Source organism: Phascolarctos cinereus, unplaced genomic scaffold (genome assembly GCF_003287225.1).
Source record: "Phascolarctos cinereus isolate Bilbo 61053 unplaced genomic scaffold, phaCin_HiC Scaffold_726;HRSCAF=1367, whole genome shotgun sequence".
Taxonomy (NCBI): Eukaryota; Metazoa; Chordata; class Mammalia; order Diprotodontia; family Phascolarctidae; genus Phascolarctos; species Phascolarctos cinereus.
This window is the reverse complement of record NW_027556098.1, coordinates 424,199,822-424,219,734: the sequence shown is the minus strand read 5'-3', so window position 1 is coordinate 424,219,734 and position 19,913 is coordinate 424,199,822. Positions and strand designations below refer to the sequence as shown.

The window sequence follows — 19,913 nt, the reverse complement described above, 5'->3', positions numbered from 1 at the left end:
CCGCAGGTGGGCGTGGCCCTTGAGAGCTCCTCCCAGAACCTCCATTTAAGGAGGGGGCCAGTGTGGATGACTCATTTCCCACGTGGCCGTAGGAGTATGTGGTACCTCCAAGCTGGGCTCGGCTCGGGCTCCTTCCTTCTCCCTCTTTACGCCTTCTTTTTCTGTCTTTTCTTTCCCCAATAGACTGGGGGCGCGCTGAGGACAAGGGCTGCCTTTGCCCTTCTTCCTGCGTGCGGAATCATTGCAGCACCTAAGACAGCGCCCGACGGCACGGAGACGGCTTGCGAGGCACCCGCTGTATGTCGGTCATTAGGGATGCAAGGATAGAAAAGTGAAACAGCCCACGTTCTGATGGGGGGAACCTGCGGACACACCCGGAGTCACATCTGGGCAACAGGCGTTTATTAAGCGCCTACTTGGTGCCAGGCAGTGTGCGAAGCGCTGGGAATTCAAGACAGGCCTGTCCTCGAGGAGCTCCCAATCTAATGGGGGAGACAACATGCACACAGCCGTACTAACACTGTGAAGTAGCTGAGCTCTGGGACTCGAGTCAGGAAGACCCGAGTTCAAATCTGGCCTCAGACACTTCTTGGCGATGTGTATGTGTGTGTGTCGCTTTGGACAAGTCGCTTGACCTCTGTGCACCTCAGTTTCCTGAACCGTAAAATGGGAATAATCACAGCACCTATTTCCCAGGTTTGCTGTGAGAATCAAATGAGATCATGTTTGTAAACCGTTTGGCACTATACAAATGCTAGCTATTATTATTTATAAAGCGGCTCTATGCAGCTGATAGCATAGTTGGTGATAATCGATGGAGGGAAAGCATTAGCATTAACAGGGGGATCAGGAGAGGCTTAGGGCAGCTAGGGGGCTCATATGGATAGAGTGCCAGGCCTGGAGTCAGAAAAATTTGTCTTCCTGAGTTCAAATCTGGCCTCAAACAATTACTAGCTATGTGACCCTGGGCAAGTCACTTAACCTTGTTTGCTCAGTTTCCTCGTGTATGAAATGACCTGGAAAAGGAAATGGCAAACCCTTCAAGTATCTTTGCCAAGGAAACTACAAATAAGGTCACAAAGAGTCAGACCCGACTGGAAGGCTTGAACAACAACAGGAAAGGCTTCCTGTAGAAGGTGGGATTTTAGCTGAGACTTGAAGGAAGCCAGGGAAGCCAAGATGCTGGTCTGCTCTCATTTTCTGCCAGTCTGCTGTCTAGTTTTGTCTGCACAGCAGAGGTCATTCCTGCCCTCCTAAGTCCCCCCTCCCCATTGCCCCCCAGTGTCCCTTCCACGTTCCAGATCCCAGGGACTCTGGGGAGGGGCAGGACTGCTTCTGACCACCTGCAATCAGAGATGAGTCTAATCAACTGCTGAACTTGAAGAATTAATGATTCTAGCAGAAAAAACACCTCAGTATGCTCCTACCTCTCTCCCTTACTTTCTGACTGGGAAACGTGCTGTATTCAGCTGAGTCTGGGGGGAAGAAGGGAGGGGCATTTGGCCTGTGTCCCCTTCAGCTTGCAAGCAGCCAGAGGCTGCCTCTGTTGTCTCCTTTTCCCAATCTTTGATAAATGAGTATCCCATAGTGGATGTGTCCAGGACCGGCAGCAACCTTGGGAATTCCAAAAGGTCCAGAGGTCCTGGGGAAACCAGGAATGATGTAGTGACCTTGAACAGCAATACCTGGGGGCTGGGACAGCACTGGAAAACCACAAGAAGAGGATTGGTCTGAGCCTGACTGGCTGACCCCAACAAAAGTGCCAGGTATGGTTGAGGTGAAATCATAACCTAATTAGCAGCATTGCCAACCTGGTATGTTTTGAGCTGCTCAGCCAGTTATTAATCAGTAATTACTCTGTTAACCCTGCTTGTGGTTCTTTCAATGTTTAGACTCTCTTTCTGTGTCAGAATAAAATACCTGTGCCACACCCGATTCTTTTTTAATAATATTTTTATTTTTTCCAATTACATGTCAAGACAATTTTAAACATTCATTTTTTATAAAATTTTGAGTTCCAAATTTTCTTCCTCCCTCCCTTTCTCTTCCCTCCCTAAGAAGGTAAGCAATTTGATATAGGTTATATATGAGCAATCATGTAAAATTATGTGTTTCCTTCAAAACTGATTTAAAACTCACAATGACTTCCTGAGCTAGAGATCATAAGGCTTATTATCTTCATTTACAGATATAGAAAGTGAAGTTCGCATTAGGTGAATGGCCCAGGATCACAGAGTCAGTTAGCAGTCCTGCAGGTAGTAAAACTCTCAATTTCTGGACTTCTAATCGCAAGTCCTTTCCCTGAGTCCATATGAGTATTTTTTCTCTGGCTTTAGCTCTCTCCTAGATCTAATTCTAATTCTACTCTTTTTAGTTCCCTTATCCCTAGCTTCTTGGTCTGTGTGACAGGAAATCTCTGAAAAGAAGATGATGCTTTATTAGCAGTTTTTACATCAGATCTCTTGGTGTTGTATAAACATTGACTAAACAAACAGTCGTCACTTCCAATAGGCCCTTTTCCTCTTCGAATTCTGATCCTTTTCTCCAAAGATGCAAGGTTTTTTTGTCTTTCTTCAAAATAGTCTCTTTTAAATTAAATTATATATTTTAAATCAGCAAGCATTTATTTTCTCTTCCTCTCACCCTCTCCCTCACCTTTCTGTCGGAGATAGGTAAAATTCCTTATCTGGAGTTCTCTGGAATCATTGTTGGTCATTGCATTGATCAGAGTTCTTATGTCTTTCAGGGCCGTTAGATAGATATCTTCCCCTTTGAACAATGGGGCATGTGCCTGGAGTGTCTGGAGAAGGACTAGCTCTTTTGCCTTTTCTTAGGAGTAATTGGCTATGATGGAAAGAAGGCAGAGAAGTGGCCCGGGATTACACAAAATGTTGCTCAACGGCTGGAACTGGGGGTGGATTCCCAAAAAAGAAGATCTGGAGAATGACCCGCCACACCTGATTCTTGCCGTGTGTCTTTTCCTACCTCATTTTTTAAGGAATCTCGTAGAGTTTTGAGCCATAATTTTCACTATGTAGTGAACCATTTCAAGCAAAAACTTGAAAAAGAGTCACCTGGGGCCTGGGAGGGGTGAGATGGGGGGAGTGGAGGGAGGTGACTGAGGCACTTGGACCTTAGCTTCCTTGCTGCAATATGAGGCAAGGACAGGTAAGAGGGCTGGCCCAGACGATCCTACATGAGCTACTTGCTGTGGTGAGTCGACCCTCCCACACCTCCCTAACCAACTGGCTGTCCCCCTCAACACAGCAGCTCTTCCAGCCTTCTTGTCCCTCCTCGGACCTCCCACAGCCCCTGCTCCCCCCATCCTCTCAGCCAAAAACCTTGTTTCATATTTCACTGAAAAAAATGCAGCTCTTTGCTGAGAGCTCTCTTCTGTCTCTCTTTCTCCTCTCACCCAGATGACTTCCCCTTCTATCTTCTCCTACTCTTTGCCAAGGCAAACCCCTCTACATTCCATCCAGTCTCTGACAGCAGATCGCCTCTTCCATTACCCCCAATCTCTCACCAATCTTCTTGTCTACTGGCTCCTTCCCTACTGCCTGCAAAGACCCCTGACCTCCGCATTCTCAAAAAACCCCTCGCATGATCCATCTATCCCCAGTACCTCTGGCCATTTGTGGTTGAACTCCCAGAGAAGGCTGGCTACAATGGGGGCCTCCACTTTGTTCCTTTTCCCTCTCTTAATTCTCTAAAGAATGGCTTCTGTATGGCTTCTAATCTCACCATTCAACTGAAACTGTCTTTTCAAAGTTACCAATGGTCTACTTGCCAGATTCAATGGCCTTTTCTCAAACATCCCACACTTCACCTCTCTGCAGTCTTTTTTTCTTCTCCATGGTGCTCTTTTCTCTCTAGGTTTTTGAGTCATCACTGTCTCCTGATTCTACTGTAACATCTGACTGTTCCTTCTCAGTGTCCTTTGCTGGATCTTCATCCAGGTCACATCCTCTAAGCATGGGTGTCCCAAAGGGCTCTGCTGTGGGCCTTTTTCTCTTCTCTCTCTACTATTTCATTTGGTGATCTCATCAATTCCAGTGCATTCAATAATCTCTATGCAAATGATTCCCAGATCTATTTGTCCAACCCCAACCTCTCTCCTGACCTCCAGTCTCACATCTTCAACTGCTTATTGGACATCTTGACCTAGATGTCCCATAAACATCTTAAATTCAACGTGCACAAAATTGAATTCACATCACACACACACACAAGACCTCTACTCTTCCTGCCTTTCCTATTATTGTGGAGAGTGCCACAATCCTCCTAGTCACTTAGGCTTGACACTGAGCTATCATCCTTGACTCCTCATTCTTAGAACTCCCCATATTCAAGTAGTGAGCAAATCCTGTCATTTCTACCTTCATAAGATCTCTTCTATAAGCCCCCTTCCTTCCTCTGACACTGCCACCGCTCTGGTGCAGATGCTCATTACTTGTCTGAGGCTGGATTTGAACACAGGAAGATGAGTCTTCCTAACTTGATGCCTGGCACTCTATCCACTGCACCACCTAGCTGCCCCTTAAAAGCAATAGATATCAACAAAAATGTGGTTTTACCACAAAGAATTTTTTTGTAAAATTGTCACTTAATTCACCACACCATGTGCAGCATGCCTGTTTTTTGCCATAGCTATGACAACATTGAATTTTATCACTTTGAAATATCTTTGCCAATTTAATGAGTATAGGAGATAGTTTCATATGAATTTCTTAGATTAGTAAAGATTTTGAATACCTTTTCATTCAAGTATCAACATTGGGTTCCCCTTTTTGAAAAATGCCCAATTACATCTTTTGATAATATACCCAATGAAGTAGGGTACTCGCCGGTATAATTTTCTATAAGGCCCTTATCAATTTTGTGTGTTAAAACAAAAACAAAATTTGTATGTTAGACCTTACAAAACATAAGGAGGAGATAGTGAGCTCTGACAAAGAATAACTGCGATATAAAAATAAGAGGCATCAATAAACTTAATCCCCAAGATGAATTTTTAAATGGGGGAAGCAAATATTTAATGAAAGGATTCTCCCCCAAATACAGATGTTTCTGTGTTTATTACAGTTTTAAAGGCAATTTATAGGTGTGGGGTTGAAATTTCTTAAGCTCTTATTTCTCCGTTTGAATATTAGAACATGTCAATGGGACTTAAAAGCTAATTTTTAAATGCTCAAATGGGTCTTTGATCTCATCAGTATGAGTGTGCCTTCCAATGATGACAACAGCCCTTCCAGTCTTGCCCATCCTGGACAACTTCCATCCATATTCTCCTAAAAGTGAATCCACCTAAAACAGGGACGCCTTCCTCCCCTTATACTCATATAGACAGCGTACACATGGAGCACTCTTCCTGTCTTTATGCAAAACCTGACTCTTTCCATGTGACCAGCCCATCTCTACCTGTTAGACACTTCTTTGATGACATCCGTTACTCTTGTTCTCCTTCAGAGTTCCTCACTGGCACTTCTACCATGTATCTTTCTGTGGTCGTCTGTGTGATGCTCTTCAGTTCTTTAGAGGTAGCGATGTCCCAGGTCTCACTACCACACAGTAACACTGGTAAAATAGTTATACTGAAAAGATATACCTTTGCAGGGGCAGCTAGGTGGCACAGTGGATAGAGTAGTGGCCCTGGAGTCAGGAGGACCTGAGTTCAAATCCGGCCTCAGACACATGATATTCACTAGCTATGTGACCCTGGGCAAGTCACTTAACCCCATCGCCTTGCCAAAAAAAAAAAAAGATAGACCTTTGCTTTCATGGAATCATAAAAGAGCTCTGCAACTTCCCCAAAGAAATCTAGTTTGCTCTCCTTTTCAACTCTGAGTGCAGCTCACCGTCCATCTGTATGATCTGTCCCAGACAAAAATACTTTTGTGCAAGCTCTATAGGGTATCTCTGCAGATGCACGCTGAAATCTGATTAAAAGACGTTTTTCATCCACTCGTTTTTTCCTGCACAGGTGGACAAGCCAAATTCCTTCGAGTGGTTATGAAGCTCTGTAATGTCTTGGAGCTTGATCCAATCAACAGGGTCACATCCATTAACTGTGGGCTCCCCCAGAGTTTTGTCCTGGGGCCTCTTTTCACTTGACACTGTCTCACTTGGTGATCTCATCACTTCTCATGGGTTCAATTATCATCTCTAAGCAAATGATTCCTTCTTCTACATATTCAACCCCAGGCTCCAGTCCTACATTGACAACTGCCTCTTAAAACATCTCAAACTGAATTCCATAAGCACCGCAAGCTCAACGTGTCCAAAACTGAACCCATTATCATCCTCCAAAGTCTCCCTCTTGTAACTCCTGTATTGTCAAGAGCACTACCATCTTCCCATCACCCAGGCTCAAAAATGTGGTGCTATCCTCAACTCCTCTCTCACTCCACATATTCAATCTTATGCCAAATCTTGTTGTTTCTCCCTTTACAGCCACCACCCTAGGTCAGGCCCTCATTGCCTCTCGCCTGGGCTAGTCCAAGGGTCTTCTAGCTGTTCTCCTTACACAAGTTCCTTCCAACTCCAATTAGTCCTCCATCCAACTGCCAAGGTGATTTTTCTCAAGTGTAGGTCTGGCCATGTCATCCTCTTTCTCGGTGATCTCCAGTAGTTCCTTATTACCTCCAGGATCAAACACAAACTCCTTTATTTGGAATTTAAATCATTTTGTAACCCAGCCTCTTTCTAACTCTACAGACTTCTTATATTTTACTTCTCACCTCTACAGTGATAGTAGCTTCAAGCACAACTATCCCTCAAATATGTGACACATAATGTCTCATTTCCATGTCTTTGCACTCATTTTTATTCATGCCTGGAATGCTCTGCCCCCTCACCTCCACCTCAGTTTCCCTGGCTTTTCCAAAACTCAGCTCAAATCTCACCTTCTGCAGTGGGCCTTTCTCAGTGCCCCAATGGCTTGTCCTGTCTTTGTTCTCTTAAATGTCATTTCTATATCTTTTAAAAGTAACTCAGGGATTGTTATATTGGAATCCAAGTGTGGAAATTCTACTGCTCTTGACAGAAGTTTGTTGAAATGGTTCTTGTGCATCTTCTGTTTGTAGTTCTCTTTCCATTTTCACCTTTTAATGATCCTTGGGGTGATTTTATTTAGTTGGGCATATTACCCAGCTTTCTTTAGTTTTATCCACCACTGTTCCTCTATTCTGCTAGTTTGGTGAGAGTTTGGCAAGTATGGCAAATATTTGCTTTTGAGCAAAGTAAGGTGCTTTTGAGGATATTGGTCTCCTTTGCCAATTAATTGATGTTGACCTAACTTCTGGAAATCATTATTATAGTCAGTGCTGGTATATTTGTTTTCCATTTCCCATTTAAAAATTTTCATTTCCTTAAATAACTCATGGTTAAATCTTTTAAAATATTGTGCCATGTATTTTCTCATTATTACTATTCTGGTTGATTATAAACTGCAATCTTCACTCTCAGATGGTTTGAAAACTCTTACATTGATAATAAATCTTTTCCTGTCCATTAAAATATAGTCTATAGCATTCTTTGTGATATTGTTTAGTACTCCCCAGGTCCAGCTCCACTAAAGAAAATGTTCATGTTATATTAGTGTGAGGCTTCTTTATAATCTACCACACTTTGGTCTCTCTCATTTCTTTCCCCTGAGACATACTTGTCCATATAGTTTTCCCCATCCAATCTTTTTCCCAAGTTTGCACCGAAGTCACTAAGTATCAGAGTTAATTTTATTTGCAGGGTCTTAATAAAATTTCTCTACCCCTTCATCCAGAAATTGTTGGTGTATAAATTGAAATTGTTTTGATGCTGGTTTTTGGAGGGAAAATATTTTATCCTTGGCAATACATGGTGACCAAATGTCCCATGAAATAATGTTTCTTGTAGCTTTGAGTCACATGGTAGAACCCATTCTGCCAACTTTCTTTGCCTCTCCATAGAGTACACGTGTGCCATCATTTCATTCAGCTGCAACCTACTTCTTTCTTCTGGTTTTGTGAATACCAACCATATGAACACTGATATTATTTAGGTTCTCTAGTTATTGTCATTTATTAGTCATTAGGCAGAGATCTTACATATTTTCAATATAACATTTTTAAAAGGTAGTTTATTGATTATTTAACATCTTGCATCAGCCAAACTTGACTCACTGAATTGTGCAACTCTGCTGTCCCCTGATGGCGTGCAAAGGGGACTATAGTGAGAAGCAACCATGGAAGATGCAGTCATTTTTCTCTCTCTCTAAGTATCACAAAATATTGTGACAGGTAATGAACTCAATCATCTTGACCCTCTAACAAATGGCAAGTTGTTCTGATGTTTGCCTATCATTGCTTCATCACTGCAGTCCATCATGAAATCAGTGACATCTGATGATGAATTATACCCCAATATTCCCGTGGCCATTTGCATTCATAATCTTTTTCTTCTGTTAATTCTGCAGTACACCCCAAGGGCTTGATTAGTGTTAAAGAGTTTCTCACTTTAATTACATTTATAGAGTTTCTCACCATCCTCTATAGCTAAAGGTTTTGATACATTCATTGCTTTTGTGTATTTTATCTGAAATACAAAAATTCTGAGAATACAAGGAATAAAGACTGTCTAAAGGCTTTCCCACATCACTTAGGCTACAGCAGGAATTTTCTTAGGCTTACTAAGTTTTATTTTAAATTGGAAAGCTTTCCTACCTTAATCACATTAATAGGAATTCTCCCCTATATGAATTCTTTCATGCCCACTAAATGATGATTTATGGTTGAAATTTCTTTTTTATATCTTATACACTCAATGGGCTTCTAATATGAATTTTTAAAATATATTCAGGAAGTTGGTCCTTTTAAAATGCTTTTTCACAGTTATTACATTCAAAGCATTTATTTCCAGTGTGAATTGCCTGATGGAAGCTAAGTGATGTTATCTGGATGAAGTTTTTCCCTCCCCTCATATTCTCTGAATTAAAAGGGTTTCTTTCCCCTATGAATTCTCTGATATTGAAGAAAACGGTTCTTTCAAGTGAAGGCCTTCCCAATGTCATTATAGTCAAAGGGTTTTTTAACTGGTATGAATTCGCTGATGTGAAATAAATGATGACCTCTGACTAAAGTTCTTCCCACATTCATGACATTCAAATGGTTTCTCTCCAGTATGAATTCTCTGATGTGAAATAAGTGTTGCTTTACGACTAAAGTTTTTCGCACATTCATGACACTCAAAGGGTTTCTCTCCAGTATGAATTCTCTGATGTGAAATAAGTGATGACCTTCTGCTAAAGTTTTTCCCACATTCATTACATTCAAAGGGTTTCTCTCCAGTGTGTATTCTCTGGTGTGAAATAAATGATGACCTCTGGCGAAAGCTTTTTCCACACTCCTTACATTCAAAAGGTTTCGCTCCAGTATGAATTCTCTGGTGTTCAGTAAGGTGAGATTTGCTGTAGAAGGCTTTCCCACATTCATTACATTCAAAGGTTTTCTCCCCGGTATGGATTCTCTGATGTACAGTAAGGTGGGATTTGCTGTAGAAGGCTTTCCCACATTCATTACATTCAAAGGTTTTCTTTCCAGTATGAATTCTCTGATGTATAGTAAAGTGAGATTTGAAACAGAAGGTTTTCCTACATTCAGTGCATTCAAAGGGTTTGTCTCCATTATGAATCCCTTGATGAGAAATTAATGTTGACTTCTGGCTGAAGTTTTTCCCACATTCATTACACACAAAGGGTTTCTCTCCAGTATGAATTCTCTGATGTACAATAAAGTGAGATTTGAAATGGAAGGCTTTCCCACATTCAGTGCATTCAAACGGTTTCTCTCCAGTATGAATCCCTTGATGTGAAGTTAGTGATGATCTCTGAGTAAAGTTCTTCCCACATTCATTACACTCAAAGGGTTTCTCTCCAGTGTGAATTCTCTGATGTTTTATAAGTGATGATCTCTCACTAAAGTTTCTCCCACATTCATTACAATTAAAGGGCTTCTCTCCAGTATGAATTCTCTGGTGTACAGTAAGATGGTATTTGTCATGGAAGGACTTCTGGCATTCGTTACACTTGAAGGGTTTCTTTCCTGTGTGAATTCTCTTGTGTTTGTTCAACTGGCTCTTCCACATGAAGACTTTCCTGCATTCAGGACATTCAAAGGGTTTCTTTCCAGTGTGAATTCCCTGATGTGCTACAAGTGACAACCTCAGGCTGAAGGTTTTTCCACATTCATTACATTTAAAGGGTTTTCCTACAATATGAGTTTTCTGATGTTCACTAAGTTGGTCCTTTTGCATGAAGTCTTTCCCAGAGTTATTATATTTAATGTGCTTCTCTCCACTATGAGTTCTTTGATGAAGAGTAAGTGATGTCCGTTGGCTAAAGTTTTTCCCACACTCATTACATTCAAAGGGTTTCTCTCCAGTATGAATTCTCTGATGTGAAATAAGTGATGGCCTCCAGCTAAACCTCTTCCCACATTCATGACACTCAAAGGGTTTCTCACCAGTATGAATTCTCTGATGTTTAATAAGTGATGATTTCTCAGTAAAAGTTTTCCCACACTCAATACACTCAAAAGGCTTCTCTCCAGTATGAATTCTCTGATGCTTGATAAGTGATGACCTTAGGCTGAATTTTTTCCCACAAGCGATACACTCAAAGGGCTTCTCACCAGTGTGAATTCTCTGGTGCTGAGTATAGTGATATTTGTTGTAGAAGATTTTCCCACATTCATTACACTCAAAAGTTTTCTCTCCAGTATGAAGTCTTTGATGTACTGTAAGCTGAGATTTGTTGTGGAAAGTCTTCCCACATTCACCGCACCCAAAGGGTTTCTCTCCAGTATGAATGCTCTGATGTAAAATAAGTGATGATCTCAGGCGGAAGTTTTTTCCACATTCATTACATCCAAAGGGTTTCTCTCCACTATGGATTCTCTGATGCTCATTAAGTTTACACTTCCATTGAAAGGCTTTGCCACATTCATTACACTTAAAGGGTTTCTCTACAGTATGAATTATTTTATTTTCAGCAACATTTCCCCTTTGGCTAAGTTCTTTTTCACAGTTATCAGATTCCAAATGATTTTCCCCAACATGAATTCTCTTGTGCTTATCAAGCTGACTCTTCCATCTGAAGGCTTTTCCACATTCATTACACTCAAAGGGTTTCTCTCGTGTATGAATTCTCTGATGTAGGATAAGGTAAGATTTGTAGTGAAAGCCTTTCCTACATACATTACATTCAAAGAGTTTCTTTCCACTGTGAATTCTCCAATGTAAAATGAGTGATGATCTCAGGCTGAAGTTTTTCCCACATTCATTGCACTCAAAGGGTTTATCTCCAGTATGAATTCTCTGATGGTCATTTAATTTACATCTCCTTTCAAAGTCTTTGCCACATTCATTATAATCAAAGGGTTCCTCGTCAACCTGAACTCTCTGATGTATAGTAAAAGTTTTCCTGAAATCATTAGAAAGGTGTAGTTTATTTTTAGCCTGAATTCTCTGATGATCATCAGGGTTTCTCAACTGTCTAATGGCTTCTCCACATTCTTTTGAATTATCACCAGTAGTAATTCTCTCACAACGCATAATGGGTGCACCGTGGCTGAAGGCTTCCCCAAATTTGTTGAATTCACAGCATTTCTTGCCAGTGTGAATTCTCTGCTGTAAAAGACAAGAATTATTACTGAAGGCATGCCTGAATTTGTTACATCACATGACTACCCTCAAGTTTGAACTCTCTAACGTACATGAGGGCTTCCCTACTGAATAAAGGCTTTTATACGTTCACTTAACATTTTTTTTCTGGCTAGGCAATGGGGTTAAGTGACTTGCCCAGGGTTACACAGCTAGTAAGTGTCATGTCTGAGGCTGGAGTTGAACTCAGGTCCTCCTGAGTTCAGGGCCAGCGCTCTATCCACTGTGCCACCTAGCTGCCCCACATTCACTCAACACTTAGAGTTTCTCCCCAGTATGTATTCAAATTGTAAGAATTTTTTTCTTTAAGATTCTTCCACAGTCATTATGTTCATCCTGCTTTACTCCAGCATTTAAGTATGAAATGGAAGATAGTCCAAATGGTGATGGAAGAGATTCCTACATATGCTACCTCTACAAAGCATCCTCTCCAAGGATATTCTATTACATTTAATTTAATCTGAAGACTTTGTAGCACCTACTGAATATATCGTATTTGTGGTGACTTGTTCTTGTAGTAACTCTGTGTTATATAGATCAATGACTGATGATCCCAAACTGAAATGCCTATCAAGTTCATTAAACTCATCTTATTAAAAGTGTCACCTGGGGAGAATGTTACTCATCTGGGCCATCTCGTCCACTCCCTACTGTCCTCCCTTCTCTAACCTGAACTCACACATCCCAGCTTCTCCCATCTGGCAATCTCAGGGACCCACCTTTTGCAGTCTTTCCTTAAAGGATGCTTTCACGCAAATGCCCTCATTCAGAGATTGGTCCTCAGGGACACGCCGCCTTTTCTGAAGAAGGGAGCCTGAAGGGAAACGTATGACAATATCCACTGTTGTTTGTGCTAGGAAAAGGAAAACTTTTATATTAGGCTTGAGATTCAATTTGTTTCAGTAAGAAGATTAATGACTAAAGTGCAAAAGACAGAGCATTGATAAGGGAAGCTGAAATCCACGCTTTCTAAGAAATGAATCAGAGAAAGCATGTCAGTATGCCAAGTAGAGTGCTGGGGGTGAGGGACACAAATTACAAAAAAAGCAAGATAGTATCTGCCTTCAAGCTGCTTGCCATTCTAAGAGAGCATGTATAGAGGAGAGACAGCAAGGGTGAGGCCATCTCTGAGAAATCACAGGGATGGCAAGTGGAGCCACAAGAGAAGTTGACTGATACCTGTCCTTTCCAGGAATTGTAGGCCTAATTTAATTACTATTCTCAGAGCTAGACATGAAAAAGGAAGGATATACGTGAGGTGACATCTTCTAAAGATGGCTAGGACAGCAACAAGGGGCATGATAGGTCTGGGTGAGACCTGGATGCCACACTACCCACCCAATATGGACATATCTGGAGGCTTGTGCTATTATTGCACTCCTGACTCTGGCCAGATGGAAAGAATATCCTTCAATAAATCTCTTTTGGATGTGTGAGTTTTCCATGTTGGCTTCCTTCTCCCCTCCTCACTGTAGATTCTGGGTTACTATATAATCATTCAGAAAGGGCCCTCACCTGACTCTTGTCATCACTTGCAAGTCAAGACAACACCCTCGGAATGATATTGGTCCTCTCTGAGAATGATGAACATTCTGTGAGTAGTACTGGGGACCCAAAATGTTAATGGTGGTGGTGGTGGTGGTGGTGGTGGTGGTAGTAGTAGTAGTAGTAGTAGAAGTAGTAGCAATAGCAGCAGTAATTGTAGTTTTCCTCCTCCTCCTCCTCCTCTTTCCCTGGCTGCATGTGGTTCCTTTCTCCACTTAAGGATTCATACCCTTACATGAGAGTGCTCTGTCCACAGGAATATAACTTTCGGTTGCTTATAGTTTGTAAGTTATCTTGGGGTTTGGGGGCTAAATTATTTTTAAAATTTCTCTTTTTTTCAAAAAGCAGGGAAGATTTATTCTTTGTCCTGCACTGTTTTCATTTATGATTTCTTGAAACAGAGCACTGAAAAATAAATGGTCTTTTAAAAAGCCCATTCAAATGGAGCTACCTGACTATACCTTTAAACTCCAATCACTTTGGCTTTCATTGAATAGGTTCGAGCCCAAGCTTTGGTTACCCAGGATTTAGAGTGAGTAGAAATAGCAACTGTTTTCTGTTCTGGCCAGAAACTCTGAGGGTCTTCCCCTCCCAGACTGATACTTCTGTGATAGTAAACTAGACCATTTTTTGTCTCAATTCTCACCTAGCCCTTAGTCATTGAAGAAGCATTACCTCAGACAAACTGAGACCTGGGAAAGACCTTAATCTAAAAAGGCCAAGGTCACCCACTGCATCCTGCGCCATACCCAGTCATCTTGACTCATCTCGCCACTGGACTCCCGATGATGCTGAGGAGAGAGTGAGGCTGATGACTGCGCAGCTCTGCCTCACTTAAATCCAATTCACTTGCAAGTCAAGACATCACCCTGCTGATGTCACTGGTCCTCTTTGAGAATGAAGCATTCAGGGAGGCATTTGCCACCAAATGAAAGCACTGGGATGTGACTGAGTCTCCTCCTTTTTAAATTTCTCAAGCTCAGAGAACCTTCACTGTAATTGTTGCAATGAGAGGACTTAATTTAGTTGGGAGGTTTGGAAGACAGCTATCATTTCCTCCCAAAAGTCTTCTCTTATACACCCTGAAGAGCCCTGTTCATTCAGCTTATCATATAGCAGGATATCAAAGCTTGACCAGATACGTGGCCAGATGTCATAAAGTATAAAACAAGAAATACACATTTGTTTTATCCCTTCCCCAGGCTCAGGCCCTTTGGGGAAGAACTCCCTGGCTAACATTTCAAAGGTGTTGCCACTTGAGTTACTGCTCACCATGACTCCCATCTGCCTGCTCCCCTGTCACACACTCACCTGGGTCAGGTTCTCTTAGAATTTCTCCCTTGGGTATCCATGGTGCTTCTCCTTTCTCTAACCGGGAGATCACATCTGGTTTCAAAACTGGAAGCCCTGATCATGGGAAGAGAAGTGAAGATATTCTGGGGACAGAAAACTATCTCAGAATCCCATCTTGATCCCTCTCTCTCCAGGGAAAAGCGGTCATGCTGAGAGGGCCAAGAGAACAGGGCTCATTTCCCTTTACAGGGATGGAGCCAGGATCTAACAGGGACTCAGAGAGACCACTGATTCACTGGCCCCCTCACTGCCAAGAGGAGAGGACCTCCTCAGATCTTCAGGCCACATGAGCCCTGGCACAGCAAGAACCTTTTGCCTGGGGAAACAAAGATTTGGGAAACCAGACCTTTAAGACCAGGACAATGAAGCCACAGGACGTCTATTTGTGAAAAGCCAAGACCTTTCACCAGGGAACAGAGAACAGAAACACTGCTCAGTTGACACTACACAAAAATCTCAAACTCAGGAGACCTCTTCTGTCACTTTATCCCAGTTTTCACCCAGTGAGAAGCAGAGACACCCAATGATCAGAATCCGGCTCAAGGGACAGAGGGGGTGTCCTTACCTAGAGACACCAGGTTCTCATAGTTCTCCAGCATCACCTCCCTGTACAGGGCCCTCTGAGTAGGGCCCAGCCTTCTCCACTCCCCCTGGGTGAAGTCCACAGCCACATCTTGGAATGTTACCAATTCCTGAAACATCAAACACATCTCTTCTTACCCAAGGACCTTCTCACAGTTCTTAGGAGGAAATACAGAGGTGACAAGAGGAAATTTGGAGACAGCTTCTTACAGAAATAGTTTTAAGCATTTCATGACAGGTATTGATTGAGTCCCTACAAATATCACGTCTCATTTTGTACTAGACTCAAAGAAATAGAAATGGTTCTTCATTGTTCAATTTAACCTGGAAAAATCATCTCCCAAAGTGGTGTCCTAGCAAATCATGTCCTTTACTCTCAAAGAACCAAATCAATCAGTTAAAATCATTGGCTTCTATCTTCTAGTTAGGTACACAATGCTAACATCAGCAATCATACTAAATGTATCAATTCCTTATTAGCTACATTGAAGTAATCATTGGCAAGATACTGGAGTGGCTTGCCATTTCCTTCCCTAGCTCACTTTATGGATGAAGAAAGTAAGGCAAGCAGAGTAAAGTGACTTGCCCAGGGTCACACAGCTATTCAGTGTCTGAGGTAGGATCTGAGTTCAGGTCCTCCTGACTCCAGGCCCGGGGCTCTACCCACTGCCCCACACAATGACTACAACAGTGTAACTAGAAAGGACAAAAACCAAACCTGACTGCTGCATAATTACAATGAACACCATATCCAGTGTTCCTCGGCCCTCTCTGAAGCCACACTGGCTCTCAGGTGGCTGACCATCTTTCAGGTGGAGGACCAGCCTATTAAGGAGGACTCTGGCAGGAATCTTGCCAGCAATGACTAAGAGAGAGACTCCCCTACCTCTCCGTGACTGTCATAGGACAGTCTATTTCCTGGAAATAGACAAGGGAGGCTTTCTCTTGCCATATAACCTGAAAAATTTCAGTCAGCTTTTGTATCAGCAGTGGACCTCCTACCATGTAAATCTCAGCTGGAATAGAGTCAGCACCAGGTGCTTTGCCACATGAGAGGAGCTTAATGGCATTCAAAACCTCTTCTTCAGTTGAAACTTCAGCTAGGGAAGGACTGACTTCAACTTGAGGTCAATGGTCAGTGGCTTCAGCATTGATTGATGATGGTCTGTTGAGGACACTATGGAAGTGTTCAGCCCACCTCTCCAGAATCACATCCTTATCACTAATCAATGTGGCTCCATCAGCACTAAGATGCACCATAAGTCTCTGGCCCATACACAGCTTTCAGGGCATCATAAAAACACTTTGGATTGTTACTATCAGCATAAAACTGAATTTCATCTGCCTTCTTACTAAGCCAAGAATCCTGTGTCTCTCTAACCTTCACTTGTACTTTACTTCTGATGGGGTTAAACACTGCCTTCTTAGAGATGGATGATCTACCCTGCTGGTAAACCTCGTGGAGTTCTCGTTTTTCATTCAGCAGCTTCTGAATTTCCCCATCATTTTTGTAAAAACCAATCTTGATGTCTGTGAGTGTTCTGACCCCAGTAGGTAAATGGGTGTGAGTGGTGTGTGTGTACACACACGCACACGATGAATCCTGTTGTTGCAATACTCAGCATCTCTGAGTTACTATAATGGGATGCAAGCATGCAACACCTATTTTCACTTTATGTATTCTAAATTTGTGATCACTAATAGTTATATATTCATGTATAAGATGAGGTCCTTAAAGTATCTCATTCCCTCTGGACAATTTGAGGATAATGTTATTGTTCAGTTGTTTTTCAGAAACGTCCAACTCTTTGTGACCCTATTTGAGGTTTTTTTGGCAAAGACACTGGAGTGGTTTGCCCTTTCCTTCTCCAGCTCATTTTACAGATGAAGAAACTGAGGAAATAGAGTTGTGACTTGCCCAGGGTCACACAGCTAGTAAGTGTGTAAGGCCCAGATTTGAACTCAGGTCTTCATGATTCCACCCCTGGGGCTCTAACCACTACACTACCTAGCTGCCCCAATATATATCCTCAATGTGAGGACAGGACAATTAGAACAAAAATGTGATGTGATGAAGATGTAAAAGTTTTAGATTTTAATTGAGGCGTAAACTTCACTCTGAGAAAAACAACAAGACTGTTTAATCTAAGAACTAAGATTTTCTATTTTTATACACACACATATTTATGTGTGTTTGTATATGATTCGCTTTCAAATGTTTCTACCAAAAATAATGACAAAAAAGACAAGTATAAGATTAGCTCCATAACTGAACTGGTTTGCAGCACATGAACTAATTACTAGAAGACCAAATTTAAGAGGAACATTCTTCTAGAACTGCTTGGAAATGAGGCCTATTCCAGAATTTTCAAGGGAATATGTTTCCAAGTATCAGACAGCTACATGCTACAGCTGAGACTCAAGATGAAGTAAGTTGATTAAATGTAGTCTCATCTGTAACCTGGTGCAGTTTACCTACAGAGCCTGTTTAACTAGGTTCATTTCCTTAAGAGATGTATGAGGTTATGAAGCTTGTTCAGCTTTTATGACACTGAAGGAAGCAGGAGACTGTGAATTTCTCTCTCTCTTCTTTAACTTCTGTGCTATTTATGGCTGTCTGTGTCCTTTAGGTGTCTGGGAAATCTCCTCCTCCTGTGCAGTGCACTTGTTTGCTGGTCCAGGTCTCAGTCCCCTGACCCAGTGGGATGCCTCTGACTAGGAGCTGCCACCCTCTGGTCCCTATCACTCCCTGAGGAAATGCGATCCACCTCGTGAGGAGATGAGCGGTTATGGGGCCCCTCCCCTGACAAGGGTTGTTTTTAAGCCTTAGCTCAGCTCTCTGCATCTAAGACGATGCTTCTATTACCTTAGGGCTTTAACCGCAACAGGGGAAACTGAGGGAAAACTGGACAACACGGAACCTAGCCCTGTGCCGCTTCTCCCATCATACGCCTGATGTGTCTCATCTGGAAACTGCCTCCATCCTGGTCCATCAGCTACTATTTCCTCGTTCTTTTGTCTGAACCCTATAAAATGTGTAACTTAGAGGCAATGGGGTGAGTGGGCCGCCCTCTTTTCAGCTCTCCCCTCTGCTGGACAACTTTCTAAATTATTCCAGTTCTAGGTTTTGTTCTCTGCCACATCATGACTCTTTTAGGTGAATGGATTGTGGCATTCATCTTTGTGAGAAATGATTATTTCTCTCATATTAATAGCCAATTATTAAAAGTGAGGAGACCTCAGCTTTTTTCCCCTCTGTCTTATTTCCTTGTCCAATCTCTCAAGGACAGAGTTGATGGAAGATGGGATCAACATTCTCCTCATTCTGGGGACTGCTACTCCACCCAACTAGCTCAGGTTTGGGTAGGGGATATAGATTCTTTGTCTAGACTGTCCAGGGCTGGGGGTGGTCTGATTATAGGAATAGTCTCTTTGTTTTTAGGTCCACGCTTTGTCCCTATGATTAATTTTCCTTAAATGACGACAAAGCCAAACTGGAATACTGCGAATGGGACCATGGCTGCCCCAGAGAAGGGACCTAAGAAAGTGCCTCTCTCCTTTTTGGCAGAGGCTGGGGCGAGGCAGGAGACACTTCACAGAGCAAGGCTCAGTTCTTCTGGACTGGCTTTCTTCTGTCACAGAGATAGCAATTTGCATGAGAATAGGAGGGAAATGAAGATGACTAAACAAAACAAAACAAAAACAAAGAGAAAGGTGGAGCTTCCAGACCCAGGGAAGGCACAGCTCCTCTGCCCTCATCCCTGCTCAGGCCCTATCTAAAGGCCTGCTTTCAGTTCTGGACACTACAAATTGGGAAGTATTGCTGGACAGCTCCCTCAGGTGGGTGAGGAGGATGAAGAAGGGCCTTGGGCCCATTCCGCAGGAGAACAAATTAAAGAAATGGGGATGTGGAGCCTCGGGAATAGAAGACAAGACAATGGGGGGGTGGCATGTGACAGGTGTCCTCAAGGATATGAGAGGCCACCATAAGGAAGAGGGGGCAAACTTTGTTCTTTTGTCATTGAAGGCAAAAAAATGAAGAGAGGTGGATGGTAACTGCAGTGAAGCCAGTTTCATCTTGATGTTGGGCGAATCTCTGAATAATGACAGATATACAGAAGTGGAAAGGGCTCCAAGGAGACAGAGGAAGTCTCTTCTTCATAAGTCTTCAAGCAGAGACTCAAGTCTCACTTGTCAGCAGCTAGACTTGGAGTTACAAAGCCCCGAGTTCAAATCCAACCTCAGACACTTACTAGCTGTGAGACCCAGGGTAAATGATTTAGCCCCTGTTGGCCTCGGTTTCTTCAACCATAAAATGGGATGATGATGGCTCTTACTTCTCAGGTTGTTGTGAGGTTCAAAGGAGAACGTGTGTGTGAAGTTCTCAGCACTGCAGCTGGCACACAGGAGGCACTACACAAATGGGTGCTCACTCCCTCCCCCACTGTTCTCGTTACTATCATCGTTATTATTGTCCATGGGGCAGTAGTGGGAATTCTTTGTCAGGGATTGAGAAGGACTAGATGGCTACGGAGTTTCTTTCAACTAAAATACGTGGACTCTGTAAGAGAGAGTGAGGCTGATGACTTCATACAATTCTGCCTCGCTTAAATCCAATTTACGCATGAATCAGAAGACATCACCATACCACTTTACCATTTACCTATCTCAAAGACCTGTGGTGACAGGCGAGTGATGAAGCAGCAGGTGCGGATATACTGGGAGCTGGGAGCTACAGT

The 19,913-nt window shown here is 42.4% G+C and overlaps 1 protein-coding gene across 1 annotated transcript in view; it reads right to left on the bottom strand.

Moving 5' to 3' along the window:
* LOC110197819 (uncharacterized) overlaps positions 1–19,913 on the bottom strand; it is a 50,702-nt gene that overhangs the window by 23,649 nt on the left and 7,140 nt on the right. The window contains 6 exon segments of the mRNA XM_078146284.1: positions 251–362; positions 8,970–9,065; positions 9,067–11,661; positions 12,414–12,547; positions 14,551–14,646; positions 15,158–15,284. Of these exon segments, the coding sequence (XP_078002410.1) occupies positions 251–362; positions 8,970–9,065; positions 9,067–11,661; positions 12,414–12,547; positions 14,551–14,646; positions 15,158–15,284 (3,160 nt within the window).